Below are 20,518 nucleotides of genomic sequence, written 5' to 3' on the forward strand. Positions count from 1 at the left end.
AAAAGTGTAGAATAGTTTCAAAAGTCAGCACTGCTTGCCTCCTCTGTGGCCACGTCAGTCTTGTTCTTCACCCACAAGGGAGAAAAAGAAAAATTCTAAAATAATAAAAGCAAAAGTTGGGAGGACGCCTCCTATGGATGTTTATTAAATGCCTAAACCATCAACAAATAAATGAATATGTATCTTGTCTTACATCTTTGTAGTTTTATAATGTCTTGTGTTTTTTTTGTTTCCTTTTTTTTAATGCTGGTTTTGTCTGTAGCAACTACTGGAGTGTAACAAGTGCCGCAACAGCTATCACCCAGAGTGCCTGGGACCAAATTACCCCACCAAGCCCACAAAGAAAAAGAGGGTCTGGGTGAGCCAGGGTTTATTTATTTATTTTTTCCTTAGATCTATAAAGGCTTTCTATTTCAGCCGTGGGTGGGAAACGTGCGCTCTGTGTGTGACTGTCAGATATGCGCGTCTTTTTCACTGCTGTGGGGGCTGATTTGCAATACCCGAGGGTTAGAAAATAGTCCCTTGCTATTCGTTTGTTTGGCGGAGGTAAAATGTAGTGAAGACACTAAAGATGGATGGAAAAGGGTCGATCAAAAAACTTATGACACTTCTGCTCCCATACTAATAAAAGGCTCTAGTACTGGAACTATTTAGTCCTGGTTTTATGATCCCAAATCCGATCCGAAAACTGCTGGACGTGTGAACAGAGCCCAAGATCTCAAATTGTTGGTATCGCCTCCTCACTGAGTGCAATTTTCTCCTTCCAGATCTGCACTAAATGTGTCCGATGTAAGAGCTGCGGGTCCACTACACCCGGAAAAGGGTGGGATGCACAGTGGTCGCATGATTTCTCATTGTGCCATGATTGTGCCAAACTATTTGCTAAAGGTAAGATTGTGACTTTTTGCTTTTTCCAAGCAGACTGTATACAGCTGGCTCATTGCACAAGTTATATCTCCACAAGGTGTTTAAAAAATGATAAAAAGGGGGAAAAAAAGGACATTTTAGAAATGTGTCTGCTTGACTATGTGTATAGTTTATCTGATGAGCGAGCGCACAGTCCATCCGCTTTTATTGTGAAAATGGCGTGGCGTTAGGATGATACTCATTCTTTGCTTGTAGGGAACTTCTGCCCCCTGTGTAATAAGTGCTACGACGATGACGACTATGAGAGTAAGATGATGCAGTGTGGAAAATGTGATCGATGGGTCCATTCCAAATGTGAGAGCCTGACGGGTAAGTGCAAGACATTTCACAAGTTGCAGTGTTCGTGAGGTCAGTGCGCTGACGTAGAAGAAAAACATGGTGTGGAAGCCATATGCAAATGAGACTGGAAGTGCATTAGGGGCATGTCAATATACATGGAAGAATCAAGCATGTCACACCCCCAGTGCACTTCTAAATTCATTTGCATGTGACTCCAATGTTAGATTTTTCATTCGGATCTTTACCAGTGTAACTTTTAATAACGTTCTCCAGTGTCGTGCATTTATGACATATTTATGGCGGTATGTTACACCCTAATTTGCGTCTCTTCTTGTCCCGCCTTTATGCCGTACGGTACCTGTTGGGTTTCCTTCAGACGAAATGTACGAGATCCTTTCCAATCTCCCGGAGAGTGTGGCCTACATGTGCATAAACTGCACGGATCACCACCCCGCCGAGTGGAGGCTGGCGCTGACCAACGAGCTACAGGCGTCTCTAAAATACGTCCTGACGGCGCTGCTGAACTCTCGCACCTCTAGCCACCTGGTGCGGCACAGACAGGTGAATACGGCACCATCATCTCTACAAGAAGGGGCCTCGCTATCCGTATATAAGCACGTCGTCCGTCTGTATACATTCATACTTGATGTGGTTTGTCACAAGTTTCTTTTTTTTTTTTTTTTTGGTACACAGTCAGCAAAACCTCCTGACTTAAATCCGGAGCCGGAAGAGAACATGCCTTCCCGAAGCTCTCCTGAGGGACCTGATCCTCCTGTTCTCATTCAGGTTGTCAAGCAGGATGAGCAGCTCCCCGCTGACCTCGACGGGGTGAAGAAGAAGATGGATTTCGGGAGGTACACTTCTGTGGTAAGTTCAGAGATCTGCACCTTCTGGCGATGCCAATAGTTGTACTTAAACTATTCAGTTCACTTACAAACCCACGTTGGCCCATGGAAGGGTGAAGACCAGCGTTGAATGGCTTGTGCCTGTTGGCTTTCAAACTGCATAGGATTTGGTGCTCCCTATTTTCCTGGCTTCTTTCTCTACTCTTCCTCCAAAGCCTCCATGTTGTTTTTTTTTTTTTCCTGTTTTCCCCCTTGCTCCTTATGGGGTGACCAACCCCTATCTCCTTATGTCACCTGCCAAGGGCCCTCTCCTTTCTTCTGGCCACCAACATATTCACACCAGTAGAGGTGACGGTCTCCAGATCACGGGCGAAGCCATCAAAGTTTTCCATTCCTTTTGTGGCTCACCCCTTGGGCTTTTGTATGCAGCTTACCTTCATGCATCCCCTCACCTCAGTCATTGAGAAGTCTCCGCAGAATTCCTCCCCTTTTTCATCACAGGAGGTAGAAACCCCCTTTCTGCGTTGCTCTTTGGAGACTTTCCTCGGGCCTAAACTCCGTGGGTGGGCTCTAACCGTTCCTCGGGGGCTGGTACTAAGATACTTCATTTTTATTTTCTCCATTTTTTTAAATTTTCTTTTTAAGCATTAAATTCGACGGACCTCCGGGAGGAAAGCTCCCCCAGTTTTTTGCCTGCATTGTTTGCACAGAGAAGCAGATGCAGCAAATAAAAAATAATGTCCACAGTGGGATCTATCGATCGCTACCTTTCATTACTCTCATACTTGTCTCGTTCCTTTTTTTCTGCAAAGTAATAAATCATTAGTAAATTGATCCAAGCCATTTCCTTTTTTGCAGTTGGAGATGAGTGATGACATTGTCAGGATCATCCAGGCAGCAATGAATGCAGATGGAGGTCAGCCGGAGCTGAAGAAAGCCAACAGCATGGTGAAATCCTTCTTCACAAAGGTAAGAACATTGTAGTACAATAGAAGGCAGTGGAGAGATGTGGCTGTGCCTCCTTGGGTGATCTCTGGGCCAATTTCATTTCTGGAAGCTCCTTCAGCCTAAAATCATAGTGGAGGGCTGGTTTTGGGAGGGCTGGTTTTGGGAGGGCTGGTTTTGGGAGGGCTGGTTTTGGGAGGGCTGGTTTTGGGAGGGCTGGTTTTGGGAGGGCTGGTTTTGGGAGGGCTGGTTCTGGGAGGGCTGGTGCTGGGAGGGCTGGTGCTGGGAGGGCTGGTGCTGGGAGGGCTGGTTCTGGGTGGGCTGGTTCTGGGAGAGCTGGGAGGGCTGGTTCTGGGAGGGCTGGCGCTGGGACAGCTGGTACTGGGAGGGCTGGTGCTGGGTGGGCTGGCGGTGGGAGGGCTGGTTCTGCGAGGGCTGGCGCTGGGACAGCTGGTACTGGGAGGGCTGGCGCTGGGACGGCTGGTGCTGGGTGGGCTGGTTCTGGGTGGGCTGGTTCTGGGAGGGCTGGTTCTGGGAGGGCTGGCGCTGGGACGGCTGGTACTGGGAGGGCTGGCGCTGGGAGGGCTGGTGCTGGGTGGGCTGGCGGTGGGAGGGCTGGTTCTGCGAGGGCTGGCGCTGGGACGGCTGGTACTGGGAGGGCTGGCGCTGGGACGGCTGGTACTGGGAGGGCTGGCGCTGGGAGGGCTGGTTCTGGGACGGCTGGCTGTGGGAGGGCTGGTTCTGGGAGGGCTGTCTGTGGGAGGGCTGGTTCTGGGAGGGCTGGCGCTTAGAGGGCTGGTTCTGGGACGGCTGTCTGTGGGAGGGCTGGCATTGGGAGGGCTGCCTCTGGGAGAGCTGGTGCTGGGAGGGCTAATACTTAAAAATATCCTATCCTTTAGTGATTGCATATTGTAATTTCTGCTGTGGTCGACTGGCAACTTGACCGCTGCTGAATTTATGGAGCCCTCACAAGCCTAAGCGGTTGAACATTTATATATCTTGTTTTCTAGCAAATGGAGCGTGTTTTTCCGTGGTTCAGCGTAAAGAAGTCCAGATTTTGGGAACCAAATAAAGTAGCAAACAAGTAAGTTTTTTTGTCTGAGTATTCTTACACATTTCATGGGTCAAACACTAATAAATGAATGGGGTGTTCTGGCTTTAGAAATCCCTGACTCCCAGCTGCAATTTGTTTAAAAAAAATAAAAAAGCAAACCCCCTTACTCACCCTCCCCGGGTCCATCGCTGACGTCCAGTAGACAGGGCTGCAACCAATCAGTGAGCTCAGTGACTCGTGCTATCTACTTGGGCAGAGCCTGGCTGCAGCACTGTGAACATGCCGCTGTCAGCACAGTAGACAGTAACAGAAACACGGGGCTGCATCGGAGACTCGGCACCGGATCTGGGGAGGGTAAGTAAATGACATTAGTTAAAAATAAAATCTGCATCTGGGGACACGACTTTTCTGAAAACCCCTTTAATATCATGTAGAAATATAATGCTTTTTATTTTGTCATGCAGTAGCAGCGTGTTACCAAATGCCGTTTTGCCACCATCGCTAGACCACAATTACGCCCAGTGGCAGGAGAGGGAGAATAGCCTGGCGGTCCAGCCCCCACTAGTGAAGAAGATCATACCAGCTCCAAAACCCAAATCTCCGGGTGACCCCGAGTCCCCACCTCCTGCACAGTCAACTACACCATCAACAGGTTTGTAAAATCAGTAGACTTTATTAAAGATCAGTAAAATAAAAAAAAATCTTAGAATTTGGAATTTTAAAGGGGTTGTCCAGGATTATAAAACATGGCTACTTTCCTCCAAAAAGCGCACTGTACTTATCCGCAGGTATTGTCTGTGTTATTGCAGATTTGATAAAGGTGCTGCATCCAATTTTTAGGGAACTTACGTTCTAGTTCACATTAACTTAGTTGATTTTTCTGACTTGATTAGACTTTTTATGTGACCGTTTTGTGCTTTTTTCCTTCAATAGTATTAGATCACAGCAGGGACGAGAACGCAGATCTGCCTCCTCCGCCTGGTGTGGAGGACAATCGTCAGTGCGCCCTGTGCCTCAAGTATGGGGATGACAATGCCAATGTAAGTCGCCTAGTGTAAGGTTTCTAAACTTGGCCAGTATACCTCCTGTTACCTGATGGGATCCATGGCTCCTCTTTTGATTAGTTGGACTCATCATCGATGGTGGTGTGATGCTCTTGTGACATATTTCCAGGCCAGATAATCAAAAGAAAGAGCCACGGGTGACGGGGCTTCCCATCCGGCGGCGACAGATTACCGATATGGCCGCCGGACCGAATCCTGAAATTCAATTTGCACCAACTCTAATCAGGAATTCTCTTTTTCTTCCCTCCTTACAGGATGCTGGGCGTCTTTTGTACATTGGTCAGGACGAGTGGGCGCATATAAACTGTGCCTTGTGGTCAGCGGAGGTGTTTGAAGATGATGACGGTTCCCTTAAAAATGTCCACATGGCAGTGATCAGGGGAAAGCAACTGGTAAGGTTACAAAGAGGAGCGGGAACTCGATATGCCTCCACCTCCATGGTGTTCTCCCTGTCATTCAAAGGACAAGATATCAGTTGTTCTTCAATTGTTCTCTATTTTTGTGTGTTGCTCCAGAGGTGCGAACATTGCCAGAAGCTCGGTGCTACAGTCGGCTGCTGCTTATCATCCTGCACCAGCAATTACCACTTCATGTGCTCGAGGATTAAGAATTGCGTGTTTTTAGAGGACAAGAAAGTTTACTGCCAGAAACACAGAGACCTGATTAAAGGGGAGGTGTGTACTGCCACATGTATAAAGTATTACACCTATGTATGGGGTTTGGATAGTTTCCTTATGTTGGGACCACCGTTTAACTGTGTGCGAGGCCACTTATGGGATTCATTTGGGGCGCTTTTTAGTGTTTGTATAAAACTCAGACCTCCCGACATAATTCAGACATTAAATGCCGAAAAGAAAATGTGTAACTGACCGTTAAAAGTCCATCAATGTGAAATACAAGGTGTTGCACATTGAGGCCTCCTATGGAAAGGGTGCACACAATCTGCCCCGGTCCATTACTCATTAATGCAGACGCTTCTTCTTTACAGGTCCTGTCTGATAACAACTTTGAGGTTTTCAGGCGAGTGGTTGTCGACTTTGAAGGGATTAACTTGCGCAGGAAATTTTTGAACGGTCTGGAGTCGGACAACATTCATGTGATGATAGGTGAGCGTATTAAAAAATTCAACAAAACTATCTGAAATGTAGATTGTAAGCCCCAACAGGGACAGTGGTGTCTGTACAGCGCTGCGGAATATCATGGTGCTATATAAGCGAGGTAAATAATCAACATTATATTGGTATCCCGAGATTTCGAGTCACTTAATTTCCTCCAGTTTGTATCCACGATTACATTTTTCTGTCGTTTTTGTATCCGTACAGGCTCCATGACTATCGATTGTCTCGGCATTCTCAGTGACTTATCTGACTGCGAGGAGAAGCTTTTCCCCGTCGGTTATCAGTAGGTGTCATTTTAACACGTTTTTTTTCCCCCTGTGTGCATCTTGTAAAGTGGTTTACTGCATTGCAGTGCAGCTTGCCCTTGATCTGGATCATAACAAAAATCAATATGTATAAGTCCTTGTGGTCCAAAAATGGCCGCCTATAATCATTACCGATGATCCCAGGCTCCTGCGCTCTGCCCATCGGTTGCTTATAGTAATTTGTTTTCCTTCGACAGATGTTCTCGAGTGTACTGGAGTACGACAGACGCCCGGAAACGTTGTGTTTATACCTGTAAAATCCTGGAGTGTCGGCCCCCTCCTGCCGAAAAGGATATCAACAGCACCGTGCACCACGAAAAAAACCGCACCATCGCGCATAGTCCTCCACGCGAAGAAATGCACGGTAAGACCCGGAGGCCGAAAACAAAGAGCGATTAAATATATAACAACACTCTCTCTATAAACTACACTCTCTCTATAAACTTTTCCAACATGTCAGACTAAGGAAATCTGATAACTTGATAGATTTATTTCTTGTCCGAGTCGGTGGGGCGATAAAGATGTGGACAACTATATGTGATCTCTAGGTGGGCACGGCAGCTGCATGGTCCCCTCTTTACCCCCTTGTATCCTCTTATTCCTTCCTTTGTATCTGGGATCTGTTGGTGGCAGGTAACGGACTGAGTTCACCCTTTGTTAAAAAATCGACTTTACTCTGTCGCCTCATTGGGGGACACAGGACCATGGGTGTTATGCTGCTGTCCACTAGGAGGCGACACTATGCATAATCTGAAAAAGATTAACTGTGGCTCCTCCTGTGCAGTATACACCCCTGGACGGCATCAGCCTTCTCCAGTTTTTGCTTAGTGTCGCAAAGGAGGCACACCTAAAGATTTTTACTCCGTTTTACTCCGTTTCCCGCTTTCCGACGGGATTACAGATGAAGAAAAGAGGGTCTTCTGTGAGACCCCCGGCATGGCTCCTTCCTCGGCCCCCTATTATGGGGTGCCCAGTTGAAGTTGAGATGGCTATTCCCCATGCTGCTCCTTCCCCAACCCCTCGGGTGTTGGTTCGAAGTCGAGACCCCCCTCCTTCCCCAATTCCTTTTGGTTTCTGGGTTGAGGTCGAGGCGAGGCGAGGATAAAGGCCCCTGACGGTGTAACAGCACCCTCCCTAATCCCCCTCTGGGGGTATTAGGTTGAGACACCTCAGGTAGGGTCTGTACAGGCAGCATCCTACAGCTCCTAGCAATGGGCCAGCATACTGCGCCTGCATCCAGGGACCCCAGCCCAGCTGTGGGCTCCTGTTGGGGCCGGGGGGAGTGCAGGCAGGCATGGCACATACAGACACAGGGCTCCCAGCGTCCCTGTCTCTGCGGCAGCACCAGCTCTCTACTGCCTCAGGGGGACCCCTCACTGGGCTCCCCCTTCCGCTTATAGCCCCACCGCCATCCTGCCTTCAAATCCGGAGGGGTCCGGTTCAGATCCGACCCCCTCCCGGACTTTCGCGCCGGCCTGGAGCCCTTCTGGGCCTCAGGCATCTAATTTAGGCCCCGGCTTCGGCCTAGCTGAAGCAGCAGCCTCCTCTCCGCCCCCCGGCCCGCCCCCCGGATGACAAATATGACACTCTACAGTGTCATACAAGGGGCGGATCGAGACAGAAAGGGCGGGTTTTTGATAGCCTTGCCGCCTTTTTCCAGCTCTCCGCCCCCTTCTCCTCCTCTCTCCTCTGTCTCTGCAGCCATTTTCGGCTGCAGATTAACCCTGCATATCCCGGTCTGCAGGACCAGGACCAGGCAGCCAGTCTCCGGGGGGTACAGGACTGTGGATCTTCGGCGCTGGACCTCGGGGCACACTGGTGGGGTAAGATCACAGCTGGGTTATTTTTACTCAGCTGTGAATCCATATTACCTATAAGACTCCCCTGTAGGTTCTCTACCCCTGTAAGGTCCATCTGCTCGCAGCACCTCTGCACTTTGTGCACTATGCAGGGCTCAAGGTCCAAGAGAACCAGGCAGATCTGCTATTATGCATTCTGCACAGCCTGCGGAACCGCTCTCTCCAGTAGTAGCACGTACCCGCATTGCCAGAACTGTATATAACCTAATGTGTCACTCGGTGTCTAATGCCACGCCGGAATGGGCTACTCAGTTCTCGCAATCTATGACGCAGTCTATAGATAACCTAACTTCCACATTGCTTCAGGCTCTGCAGGGTCATGCCCCGGCTATGACCGTTACCCAACAACGGGAGAGCTTGACTCAGGAACCAGATGACCCTGGCACATCCACGTCTAGGTCAGGACGCAAGCGGATCCATAGATCAAGTCCATCTGCGTCACCCCATAGCACACGGTCATCCCCCTCTAGGGAGAGACACCGTAGCTCCAGGTCATCTAGACCGTCCCGTTCCAGGGACAGACGATGCAGATCTCCGCAATCACCAACCGGAGAAGGCCTTCTCCCCAGCCCACCCAGCAGGGGACGCCTCAGTGAGATCCCAATCCCTCCTAGCAATACAGCGCTAGTTGAGGACATAATATCTCAGTGATACACAGGATTCGGAAGGCATCTGCGACTCTGACTCGGACCGGACAGAGAAACGGAGGGGTCCCTGATCCCAATCCCTCCTAGCAATACAGCTCTAGTTGAGGACATAATATCGTCCATCCATCGGGTGCTGGACATTTCTGATCCGCCACCAGAGGTCCCAGAACATAAGATTTTCTTTGAAGGACCTCTGAAGCCGCCTAAGGTTTTCTCGAACCACCCAGAGTTTAAGGCGATCCTTAAAAAAACAGCTCTACAGCCTGAGAAATTTGCTAATCGCAAATATCTGGGGGCGAGGTACCCCTTCCCACAGAAGGAGGAATGGACAGATCCACCTGAGGTGGATTAAAAGTCTCCAGGCTAGCAGCACAGACCCTCCTTTCACTGCCAGATAGCTCAACCCTCAGGGACGCAGCAGACCGGCAGGTAGAACGCATGGCTCGTTCAATTTTCGAGGCAGCAGGGGCATCCATGGCTCCTGCGTTCGCCTCAGCTTGGGCTGCCAAGGCCATCCTGACCTGGGCAAAGAATTTACAAGCCTTCCAAGCATCCGCTCCTGAACTGTCGGACCAAGCGGTTCAAAATGCAGTTGTAGCAGATTATATGCTCCATGCAGCTCTGGTTTCAGCAAGGGGAGTCGCGGGGATAGCATCAAACGCCATCACGATTAGGCGTATCCTCTGGCTGCGGGAATGGCAAGCGGACGCAGCCTCAAAGGAGTCCCTCACGCACCTCCCCTACCTCAGTGGGAGTCTTTTCGGTGAACAGTTGGACACTATGATATCCAACGCCACAGGGGGTAAGAGTACTTCTCTTCCCCAACTGAAACCTAAACGCACTTACAAGAAGCGTAACCAAACCCGATTCCGATCCTTTCGGAATTCCTCCAGCTGGTCCGTCTCACGTCCGGTACAAAATCGTATCCGTTCCCCACGCAGGGATAACTCACGATCGACGCAAAGGTCGGGCAAGACCTGGCAGTCAAAAGCAGGCCAGTCTAAGCCCAGAGGAGGAAAATCCCAGACTTCTCCTCCTCATAACTCACGGACTCCGGATAACACCACACCAGTAGGCGGCCGACTTTTGTAAAACCGCCAGCCAAGGCTCGAGCCTACCACCAAACGGTCTCCTCGCTTTGTTAATCAGGAGTCATAGTACCGGTACCCACGTCCGACCGCTTCCGAGGGTTCTACTCCAATCTGTTCGTAGTTCCCAAGAAAGGAGGCAGCGTACGGCCCATACTAGACCTAAAACAGCTCAACAAATATGTACGGGTCCGTCACTTCCGCATGGAGTCCCTTCGGTTCATCTTGCGTCCATGGAGAAGGGAGAATATCTCCCCTTCATAGACATACGTGCATATACCCATTGCACCTGCCCATCAGAGGTTTCTCAGGTTCGCAATAGGCCAGGACCACTACCAATTCGTGGCTCTCCCCTTTGGACTCGCCACGGCTCCCAGAGTCTTCATCAAGGTCATGGCAGCAACCATGGACGTCCTGCATTCCAGAGGCATAGTAGTCGTTCCATACCTGGACGACCTATTCATCAAGGCTCCCACCTTTCAAGGAATGCGAGCTCAGCGTCTCAATCACAACCGATACTCTCAGGTGCATGGGCTGGTTAATCAACCTACAAAGTCATCACCAACCCCGAGTCAGTCCCTGACTTTCCTGGGAATGTTATTCAACACCTCCAGGGGTCTAGTGCTCCTTCTCAAGGACAAGGCACTGGCCCTCCGACTAGCAGATGAAGAAAAGAGGGTCTCTTGTGAGACTCCAGGCATGGCTCCTTCCTCGGCCCCCCTTGAGATGGCTATTCCCCATGCTGCTCCTTCCCCAGTCCCTCGGGTGCTGGTTTGAAGTCGAGATCCTCCCCTCCCCCCCCCCCCCCCCCCTTTCCCAATTCCCTTTGGTTTCTGGGTTGAGGTCGAGGCGAGGATAAAGGCCTCTGAAGGTGACAACAGCACCCTCCCTATCCCCCTCTGGGGGTATTAGGTTGAGACACCTCAGGTAGGGCCTGTACAGGCAGCATCCTACAGCTCCCAGCAATGGGCCAGCACACTGCGCCTGCATCCAGGGACCCCAGCCCAGCTGCGGGCTCCTGTTGGGCAAGTGGTCTTCAGCGGAAGCGTCCATGCCCATCAACATCCTGGAAATTCGTGCCATCCTTCTGGCATTGAGGGCTTTCCATCACTTACTGGCCGCCTCTCACATCAGGATACAGTCGGACAATGCCACGGCTGTGGCATATGTGACTCATCAAGGGGGGACCCGCAGTACCCAAGCGATGCGGGAAGTGACCACATATCCTCCGCTGGGCGGAGGACACAGGGTCGGTCCTTTCGGCGGTCCACGTTCCGGGTGTGGACAACTGGGAGGCAGACTTCCTCAGCCGACAAGGAATAGACTCGGGAGAGTGGTCTCTCCATCCCGAAATTTTTCAACAGATCTGTCTCCGCTGGGGGACCCCGGATGTGGACCTAATGGCATCCCATTTCAATGCCAAGGTCTCCAACTTCATTGCCAGAACACACGATCTGCGGTCGCTCGGAGCAGACGCTCTGGTTCAGGACTGGACCCAGTTCCAGCTTCTGTATATTTTTCCACCTCTCCCCCTGATATCCAGAGGGTGAGGAAGATCAAACAAGAGGGAGTTTCAACCATCCTCATTGCACCGGACTGGCCCAGACGCACATGGTACGCCGACATCGTACAACTCACAGCAGACGCCCCCTGGCGTCTCCCCGACCGCCACGATCTTCTATCACAAGGGCCGTTCTACCACGAGAACTCAAGGGCTCTCAACTTGATGGCGTGGCCCTTGAGACCTGGGTTCTAACCCAGGCAGGGATCTCGACAGAGGTCATTGCAACCATGATCAGAGCACGGAAATCAGCCTCTGCCAAGATTTATTACCGTACCTGGAAAGTTTTTCTTTACCTGGTGCGAATCTCGTGGCCAGGTTCCACTCCCTTATTCCCTACCCAAAGTTCTTGGTTTTCTCCAAGCGGGTCTGGAGGCCAGTCTGTCATTGGGCTCGCCTAAAAGCCAGGTGTCAGCCCTCTCAGTGCTTTTTCCAAAAGCGCATTGCTACCAAGCCGCAAGTAAGGCCTTTCCTTCAGGGGGTTTCCCGATTGGTTCCCCCCTACAGACGACCACTAGAAACGTGGGACCTCAACCTGGTCCTGACAGCATTGCAGGAACCACCCTTCGAACCCCTTAAGGAGGTCCCGCTCCGCCTTCTTTCCCAGAAGGTGGTTTCTTTCCTGGTGGCACTCACCTCGCTACGCAAGGTGTCTGAACCGACAGCACTCTCATGCAGACGGCCTTTTCTGGTTTTTTTCACCAGGCCAAGGTAGTTCTTCGTACGGTCCCATCCTTCCTTCCGAAGGTTGTGTCAGACTTCCACCTCCATGAGGAATTTTCACTTCCCTCCCTTTGTCCGGTTCCGGTTCATAGAGTGGAGAAGGCTCTGCATACGCTTGACCTTGTCAGGCCTTTGCGTATATACGCGTCTAGGACTGCGTCCTTCCGGAGGTCTGATTCTCCTTTCCTCCTTCCGGAAGGCGGCCACAAGGGTAGGCCGGCTTCCAAAAGCTACTCTTGCCAGGTGGATCAAATCCACCATACAAGAGGCGTACCGCCTTAAGAATCCTACCTCTTCCAGCCGGTATTACAGCACACTCTATACGGGCGGTAGGGGCCTCCTGGGCCATTCGGCATCAGGCTTTGGCACAACAAGTGTGTAAGGCGGCCACTTGGACTAGCTTACACACATTTACTAAACACTACAGGGTTCATACCCAGTCCTCAGTGAGCCTGGGTAGATGTGTCCTGCAGGCGGCGATGCCCTAAGTGTACGGGCCTGTCTGCACAATATTCGTCCATTGCTTCCCACCCAGGGACTGCTTTAGGACGTCCCATGGTCCTGTGTCCCCCAATGAGGCGACAGAGTAAAGGAGATTTTTGTGTACTCACCGTAAAATCTCTTTCTCTTAGCCTCTAATTGGGGGACACAGCTCCCACCCTGTTGCCCTTTCCGGGCTGTTGTAACTGTTGAGTTCTCATATTGTTTCTTGAGCTCGTACATAGTTGCCTTCTTACAGGCATAATTATGTTATTCATGTTACGTTCCTCCTACTGCTTTGGCACAAAACTGGAGAAGGCTGATGCCGTCCAGGGGTGTATACTGCACAGGAGGAGCCACAGTTAATCTTTTTCAGATTATGCATAGTGTCGCCTCCTAGTGGACAGCAGCATAACACCCATGGTCCTGTGTCCCCCAATTAGAGGCTAAGAGAAAGAGATTTTACGGTGAGTACACAAAAATCTCCTTTTTCTTTTGTCTCCTTTTCAGAGCTAAGCTCACAGAAAGTAAAACCTGTCGATAAGGTCGGTCTACCTTCTCCAGAACTTCTCTCTTCAGCTTCCAGCACCTGGACCTCTTCCCGACACTCTGGTGTGGGTAGGATCCGCACTCACAGATACACCTCTAATCAGCGTTTTCCTGGTCCTCGTCCACTTCCATCTGCAGGTATTTGACCTGATACAAGGCAACGTTATGAGGCACTTACTTATTTCTGCTGCATTCATTGTCTGTGGACCTCCACAGTATAACAAACCACGGTACTCTTCCATGTCTAGTAGTCCTATAGGTAATAAATAGAATAGTCACACATGTGCGGATGTTGCTCCATTCTGAAGGACATTTCAGAACTCTGTTATCTGAATCAGTGGGGGTCTCAGCAGTTGAACCCCCCACCATTTCGCAAGTTATCTCCTATTCTGTCGATAGATTGTAGCTCGCATTGTTGAAAGCTGATCTGTAACTAGATTTCACAAAACGTCCGCGCTTTATTAAATACATCATAATCCTGATGAGACTAGTGTATTTGCTGTGAAAATCCATGACAGAATGGTGATATCCTTCAGGCAATTTTAACTCAATCTCCACCTACCTACTCTGAATGACAGCTCCTCAGTGTCCCTCCTCACTGCTGTTGGTGAATCTCAGTCCACCTATCCTGACAGTTACTCATTGTATTTCCTATCTGCTGCTGAGCCTTCGTCCACCTAGCCTTACAGGGCCTCAATGTCCCTCCACATTGGTGCTGCTGAATCTTCCCAAGCCTGACAGCTCCTCCGTGTCCCTCCTCCGTGTTGCTGAATCTTCACCCATCAAGCCTGATAGCTCCTCAATGTCCCTCCACCCTGTTGCTGAATCTCCGCCCACCAAGCCTGATAGCTCCCCATTGTCCCTCCTCCCTGTTGCTGAATGTCCTTCCACCAAACCACCTGATAGCTCCTCAGTATACCTCCTCCCTGTTTCTGAATCTCCACCCACTTAGTCTAACAGCTCACCAGTGTCCCTCCTCCCTGTTGCTGAATCTCCGCCCACCAAGCCTGATAGCTCCCCATTGTCCCTCCTCCCTGTTGCTGAATGTCCTTCCACCAAACCACCTGATAGCTCCTCAGTATACCTCCTCCCTGTTTCTGAATCTCCACCCACTTAGTCTAACAGCTCACCAGTGTCCCTCCTCCCTGTTGCTGAATCTCCACCCACCAAGCCTGACAGCTTCTCAGTGTCCCTCCTCCCTGTTGCTGAATCTCCACCCACCAAACCTGACAGCTTCTTAGTGTCCCTCCCTCCTCCCTGTTTCTGAATCTCCGCCCACCAAGCCTGACGGCTCCTCAGTGTCTTTCCTCCCTGTTGTTGAATCTCCGCCCTCCAAGCCTTATAGGTCCTTAGTGTCCCTCCTCCCTGTTGCTAAATGTCTGCCCACCAAGGCTGACAGCTCCTCAGTGTCCCTGCTCATTGCTGCTGAGTCTGTTTCCACCAAGCCTGACATCTTCTCAGTGTCCTTCTCCCTGTTGTTGAATTTCTGCTCACCAAACCTTACAGCTCCTCAATGTCCCTCTTGCCTGTTGCTGAATCTTCGCCCACCAAGCCTGATAGCTCCCCATTGTCCCTCCTCCCTGTTGCTGAATTTCCTTCCACCAAACCTGACAGCATCAATTTGTTCCTTCTCCCTGCTGCTGAATTTCCACCCACCAAGCCTGATAGCTCCTCACTGTACCTCCTTACTGTTGCTGAATCTCTGCCCACCAAGCCTGACAGCTCCACAGTGTCCCTCTTCCCTGTTGCTCAATCTCCACCCTCTTAGCCTGACAGCTCCCCCAATGTCCCTCCCTGTTGCTGAATCTCCACCCACTTAGCCTGACAGCTCCTCAGTGTCCCTCCTCCCTGTTTCTGAATCTCCTCCCACCAAGCCTGACAGCTCCTCAGTGTTCCTCCTCCCTATTTCTGAATCTCCTCCAACCAAGCCTGACAGCTCCCCAGTGTCTCTCCTCCTTGTTTCTGAATCTCCTCCCACCAAGCCTGACAGCTCTCCAGTGTCCCTCCTCCCTGTTGCTGAATGCTGAATCTCCGCCCACCAAGCTTGACATCTGTGTCCCTCCTCCCTGTTACTGAATCTCCGCCTACCAAGCCTGATTGCTCCCCATTGTCCCTCCTCCCTGCTGCTGAGTCTCCTCCCACCAAGCCTGACTGCTCCCCAGTGTCCCTCCTCCCTGTTGCAGAGTCTCCTCCCACCAAGCCTGACAGCTCCCCAGTGTCCCTCTTCCCTGTTGCTGAATCTCCACCCACTTAGCCTGACAGCTCCCCAGTGTCTGTCCTCCCTGTTTCTGAATCTCCTCCCACTTAGCCTGAGAGCTCCTCAGTGTCCCTCCTCCCTGTTGCTCAATCTCCACCCTCTTAGCCTGACAGCTCCCCCAATGTCCCTCCTCCCTGTTGCTGAATCTCCACCCACTTAGCCTGACAGCTCCTCAGTGTCCCTCCTCCCTGTTTCTGAGTCTCCTCCCACCAAGCCTGACAGCTCCTCAATGTCCCTCCTCCCTGTTGCTGAATCTCCACCCACTTAGCCTGACAGCTCCTCAGTGTCTCTCCTCCCTCTTTCTGAATCTCCTCCCACCAAGCCTGACAGCTCCTCAATGTCCCTCCTCCCTGTGTCTGAATCTCCTCCCACCAAGCCTGACAGCTCCCCAGTGTCCCTCCTCCCTTTTGCTGAACTCCACCCACTTAGCCTGACAGCTCCCCAGTGTCTCTCCTCCTTGTTTCTGAATCTCCTCCCACCAAGCCTAACAGCTCTCCTTGTCCCTCCTCCCTGTTGCTGAGTCTCCGCCCACCAAGCTTGACATCTCCTCAGTGTCCCTCCTCCCTGTTCCTGAATCTCCGCCTACCAAGCCTGATTGCTCCCTATTGTCCCTCCTCCCTGCTGCTGAGTCTCTGCCCACCAAGCTTGACAGCTCCTCAGTGTCCCTCCTCCCTGTCGCTGAATCTCCGTCCACCAAACCTGACAGCATCAATTTGTTCCTTCTCCCTGCTGCTGAGATCTTATTAGTACAAGCTGCAGCTGTCAGTCAGAATGGGCGAGTGGAGACTGAATACATTTTTACACGAGCGCTCATTTTATATGTCATTTTAATATACGGATTATACTGCCATTCACACCTGACACTCTTATTTTTGTTGATACTCTATTTTTTATTTTATTTTCAGGTAGTCCAATTACACATGAAATCGTGACTGTTGGAGATCCCGTCCTCTCCTCTGGGCTTCGTAGCATAGGTTCTCGCAGGCATAGTGCCTCTTCCATATCTCCGCAGCCTTCAAAGCCACGTGTGATATCTCCTTCCCGTAGCGAGACCACAAGACTTGCTGCATCGTCACCTGACACAACAGCAGCCCTGGCAGAACACAAGTCTGCCGGTGTAGAGTCGGGTGGCATCCCTTCCAGTTTACTAAATCCAAGTAGCTGCGTGCCCAGCAACGGGCACAGAAATCCAGGGACTAAGGTAGACAAACCAATGGAAACCAGGAGAGCAGGCTCTCTGGAAATGGTATCAAAAGTTCCTAAAACTGATAAAATGAGGTCTATTGAGTTCTCTACTAATCAAGGCAGCACTAAGGTATCTGCTCAACCACAGGGCATCCCCTCCGCAGATTCCGGCACAAGCAGAGCTGGCTCTGTGAAAGATGGTTCTGCTGCCCATGCCTCCAAATCTGTCGCTTCTCATCAGCACCAAAGGGTAATAAAGAAAGAAAGTGAATCAAGTGTGGCTCCCTTTCAAGCTGAGAGAACCACATCCTCTGAGGAGGTCCAGGAGACCCCCTTACCTTTGGGAAATCACAGTGTTACAGTGACCAAAGAAAGACGGACAAAGTGTAAAAATCAGCTAGTGGAGGTCTCAAAGGAAAAACATTCCCGTAAATCCACGACGGACAGTGAACATGTATCAGAGTGTCGGAGTCAAGTAGACACCAATGGGAACCATTTAGTTTCAGATACTGGGGGTGTTAAAACACACGCAAATAGAAAAAATGCAGAGAAGTCTGCAACCAGCGCCGAAAGCTCGCTAACAGAAACATCTACAATGGTGAGCCCTGGGAAAGCAATAATGCCAAAGATGGCAACGGACAATAAAAGCGATAGGAAGCCGGAGCAACAAGCAATGTCACCTCGTCAACTGACAGATGTAACAAAATCTCAAGACAGTCCCGAAGATACGGACGATAGTGCTGCCAACCACAGAAGCCCAAACACAGACTCCGAGCCACAAGCTGGAAACGCGTATCCTGCTCAGGACTCCAATATACTTCTCCAGGATGGTAGCAAAACTCAGGAAGGTAGCTCATACAAAAGGCGTTATCCAAGGAGAAGCGCCAGAGCTCGCTCTAATATGTTCTTTGGCTTGACCCCTCTATATGGTGTACGCTCCTATGGAGAAGAGGACCTTCCCTTTTGCAGCAGCACTCCAGGAAAGAAACGAGGAAAAAGATCTGCCGAAGGTCAAGTAGATGGCGCGGATGACCTAAGTTCTTCGGAAGAAGATGATGTGTATTATTACAACTTTTCCAGAACTGTAGTATCTGCGGCCGATGACAGACTGGGAGTACGCAACCTGTTCAAAGACGATGAGCGAAATTTGCACAGAATCCCCCAACTGGATGGAGTAGATGATGGCACAGAAAGTGATGCTGGCATCACCACCATCACCGGGAAATCTGGACACACGGGAAAGAGGAACAGCAAACAAAATGGAGCAGAAAAGTTGGTTGAATCGGACGAACAGTTGGAAAAATCTCACACGGGTAAAGGCAGCAAGGGATCAGATGCCAAAATGGAAAGCTGTCATCCTGTAAAGCAAGACTCGCTAGAGACTCAACTCAGCTTAGACACTCCACGACGAAGCCACGGCGGAGCCGATAAAGCTCTGCTAGATACATTTAACACCGAGCTACTAAAATCCGATTCTGACAACAACAACAGTGATGATTGCGGGAACATCCTTCCAATCGACATCATGGACTTTGTCTTGAAAAATACACCGGCAATGCAAGCACTAGGAGAAAGCCCTGACTCTTCGTCATCTGAGCTGCTCACGTTGGGGGACGGTTTGGGGCTGGACACTAACCGGTTTGAAGTTTTCTCGCAGCAGCTTCCGTCATCCGAACCGGTGGACGGTACCGTTCCTTCCGCTATGTCTGCAGATGAGCAGTTTGAGCTTCCCCTTGAGCTACCCTCTGATCTTTCAGTTTTGACCACTCGCAGCCCATCTCTTCCAAGTCAGAATCACGGCAGACTTGGCGTCATACCAGATTCCCAAATGTCTACAACCAGTGATCGCTCCCTTTTGTCTTTACCAACTTCAGACGCGAGTGAAAAAGTCACCGTTACAGAAAAGTCAGTGCCGTCCAGTGAGGGAGACTCAGACCTCATGTCTCAAAGTGTGGATAGAACGCCAGAAAGACAAATGACGCCGGATAGCTTCATAGCAGGGCACATGGACTCTGAGCACATTTCTAGCCCTTCTTGTGGACAGGTGGATCATGTGGCGAGTCAAGAACTCACACGTAATAGTAGCACACCAAATTTGCAAGTTCCAGTGTCGCCCACTGTGCAAATTCAGAACCAAAAATATATATCAAGGACTTCAGAAAGTCCTGGTCCCTCGCAATTGCAGACCACTGCCATACAAAGCACACCGCCTCACCTCAAATCTCCAACCGAAAAGGTTGTTGTGGTCAATCAGAACATGCAACCTCTTTATGTTCTGCAAACATTGCCTAATGGCGTAACACAAAAAATACAGCTGACGCCGTCCGTACCACCTGGATCAAGCCGTATGGATGGAGATGTGCCAGTGCTTAGTTCAATGGGAGCAGGTCTAACTTTAGCCACCACGCTTAATCCTGCTCTAACTTCACCATTTCCACCCACTAGCAAGAGGCTTTTATCAATGCCTCACCACGCACACCTTCAACCTTTTTCAACAACCCCACAGGCAACCTTCTTGCCTGGTCTCGGTAACCAGCCTTCTGGTCTTCTCATTGGGGTGCAGCCAACAGCTGAATCGCAACGTCTAGTCTCAGAATCGGGGCAACGATCAGATTTGAGCAGCACATCCAGTCCTCAAACTTCTAGTATGGGTAAGAAAAGGCAGATCGCACGCCTACACTCCAAGAAGAACAAAAAGCTGGCACCCTCTGTGGCACCTGCTTTACGACATCCTCCCGAAGTTGTATCGAATATGACACTAATTAACTTCCCGGCCCCACAGATTGCTGGCAGTTTACCAAATCACCCAAGCCTAATTGATTTGGGCAGCACCCACCGTACTATTCCCAATATTATTAAGCGTTCCAAGTCTGGCGTCATGTATTTCGACCAGACTCCCTTGCTGCCGCAGAATTTGGGAGCATCCAACTCTGTAGGGACGGCCACCAGTGTCATTGGCTTGGATCATGGACATCTTACTAGTCAAGTGCCAGCCATTGCGGCTGGTTCTTCCGTCCTAAATGTGGTGTCCATGCAGACAACCGCTACACCTTCTTCTGTAAGCGGTCATGTCACTCTTACCAGTCCCGGCATTTTAGGTCCTTCAGAACTTGGCTCCATTGGCAACTTTCTAATAAAAACGAGCCCACAGGGATTGGGCATTCAAGATAATCACGTGGCTCTCCCTTCCGGCCCTGGGATTTTTCCTACAACAGCTACTTTGGCAACCACTTCCAGTATATGTGTCGTGCCCTCTCAGTCGGTGGGAATGACTCTTGCCCAGACGGTTAATGAGCAGGACTGTCCGTTCCCAATACCTCATCACATGAATAGACTAATCAGCAGCCGGCCTCCACTACTACCAGACTCTGACCACAGATCGCCAACTCGCCAGCTGCCGCCTGACTCTGAGGGCAAGACCATCAGTTCAGCAACTTCATCGTCCGCTTCTGGTCTACAGAGAGTAAGTTCCGCTATGGCCCAAAAAGCGAAAAGCAAAGGGAAGCGACAGATGAGCTCCGCTGACAAGACCAGCAGGAAAAAACACAAGTCCTTACATGCCGGTAAAGGGCCGACGGTTGTACGAGAGCAAGACAAGGACGAGGAGCCACCCGGAACCATTCTAGTGTATG

The 20,518-nt window shown here is 50.5% G+C and overlaps 1 protein-coding gene across 1 annotated transcript in view; it reads left to right on the forward strand.

The window, feature by feature from the left end:
• The window catches only part of KMT2A (lysine methyltransferase 2A), a 91,390-nt gene that overhangs the window by 40,234 nt on the left and 30,638 nt on the right, over window positions 1-20,518 (forward strand). Inside the window, exons 12-27 of the mRNA XM_077249930.1 lie at window positions 263-358; window positions 768-888; window positions 1,123-1,236; window positions 1,583-1,767; window positions 1,900-2,073; window positions 2,910-3,020; window positions 4,007-4,080; window positions 4,515-4,702; window positions 4,984-5,090; window positions 5,369-5,506; window positions 5,630-5,788; window positions 6,103-6,220; window positions 6,437-6,515; window positions 6,735-6,901; window positions 13,406-13,582; window positions 16,607-20,513. Coding sequence (XP_077106045.1) covers window positions 263-358; window positions 768-888; window positions 1,123-1,236; window positions 1,583-1,767; window positions 1,900-2,073; window positions 2,910-3,020; window positions 4,007-4,080; window positions 4,515-4,702; window positions 4,984-5,090; window positions 5,369-5,506; window positions 5,630-5,788; window positions 6,103-6,220; window positions 6,437-6,515; window positions 6,735-6,901; window positions 13,406-13,582; window positions 16,607-20,513 — 5,915 coding nt within the window. The remainder of the gene's footprint in view (window positions 1-262; window positions 359-767; window positions 889-1,122; window positions 1,237-1,582; window positions 1,768-1,899; window positions 2,074-2,909; window positions 3,021-4,006; window positions 4,081-4,514; window positions 4,703-4,983; window positions 5,091-5,368; window positions 5,507-5,629; window positions 5,789-6,102; window positions 6,221-6,436; window positions 6,516-6,734; window positions 6,902-13,405; window positions 13,583-16,606; window positions 20,514-20,518) is intronic.

The sequence above is a fragment of the Ranitomeya variabilis genome, chromosome 4 (assembly GCF_051348905.1).
Source record: "Ranitomeya variabilis isolate aRanVar5 chromosome 4, aRanVar5.hap1, whole genome shotgun sequence".
In the NCBI taxonomy this organism is placed as follows: Eukaryota; Metazoa; Chordata; class Amphibia; order Anura; family Dendrobatidae; genus Ranitomeya; species Ranitomeya variabilis.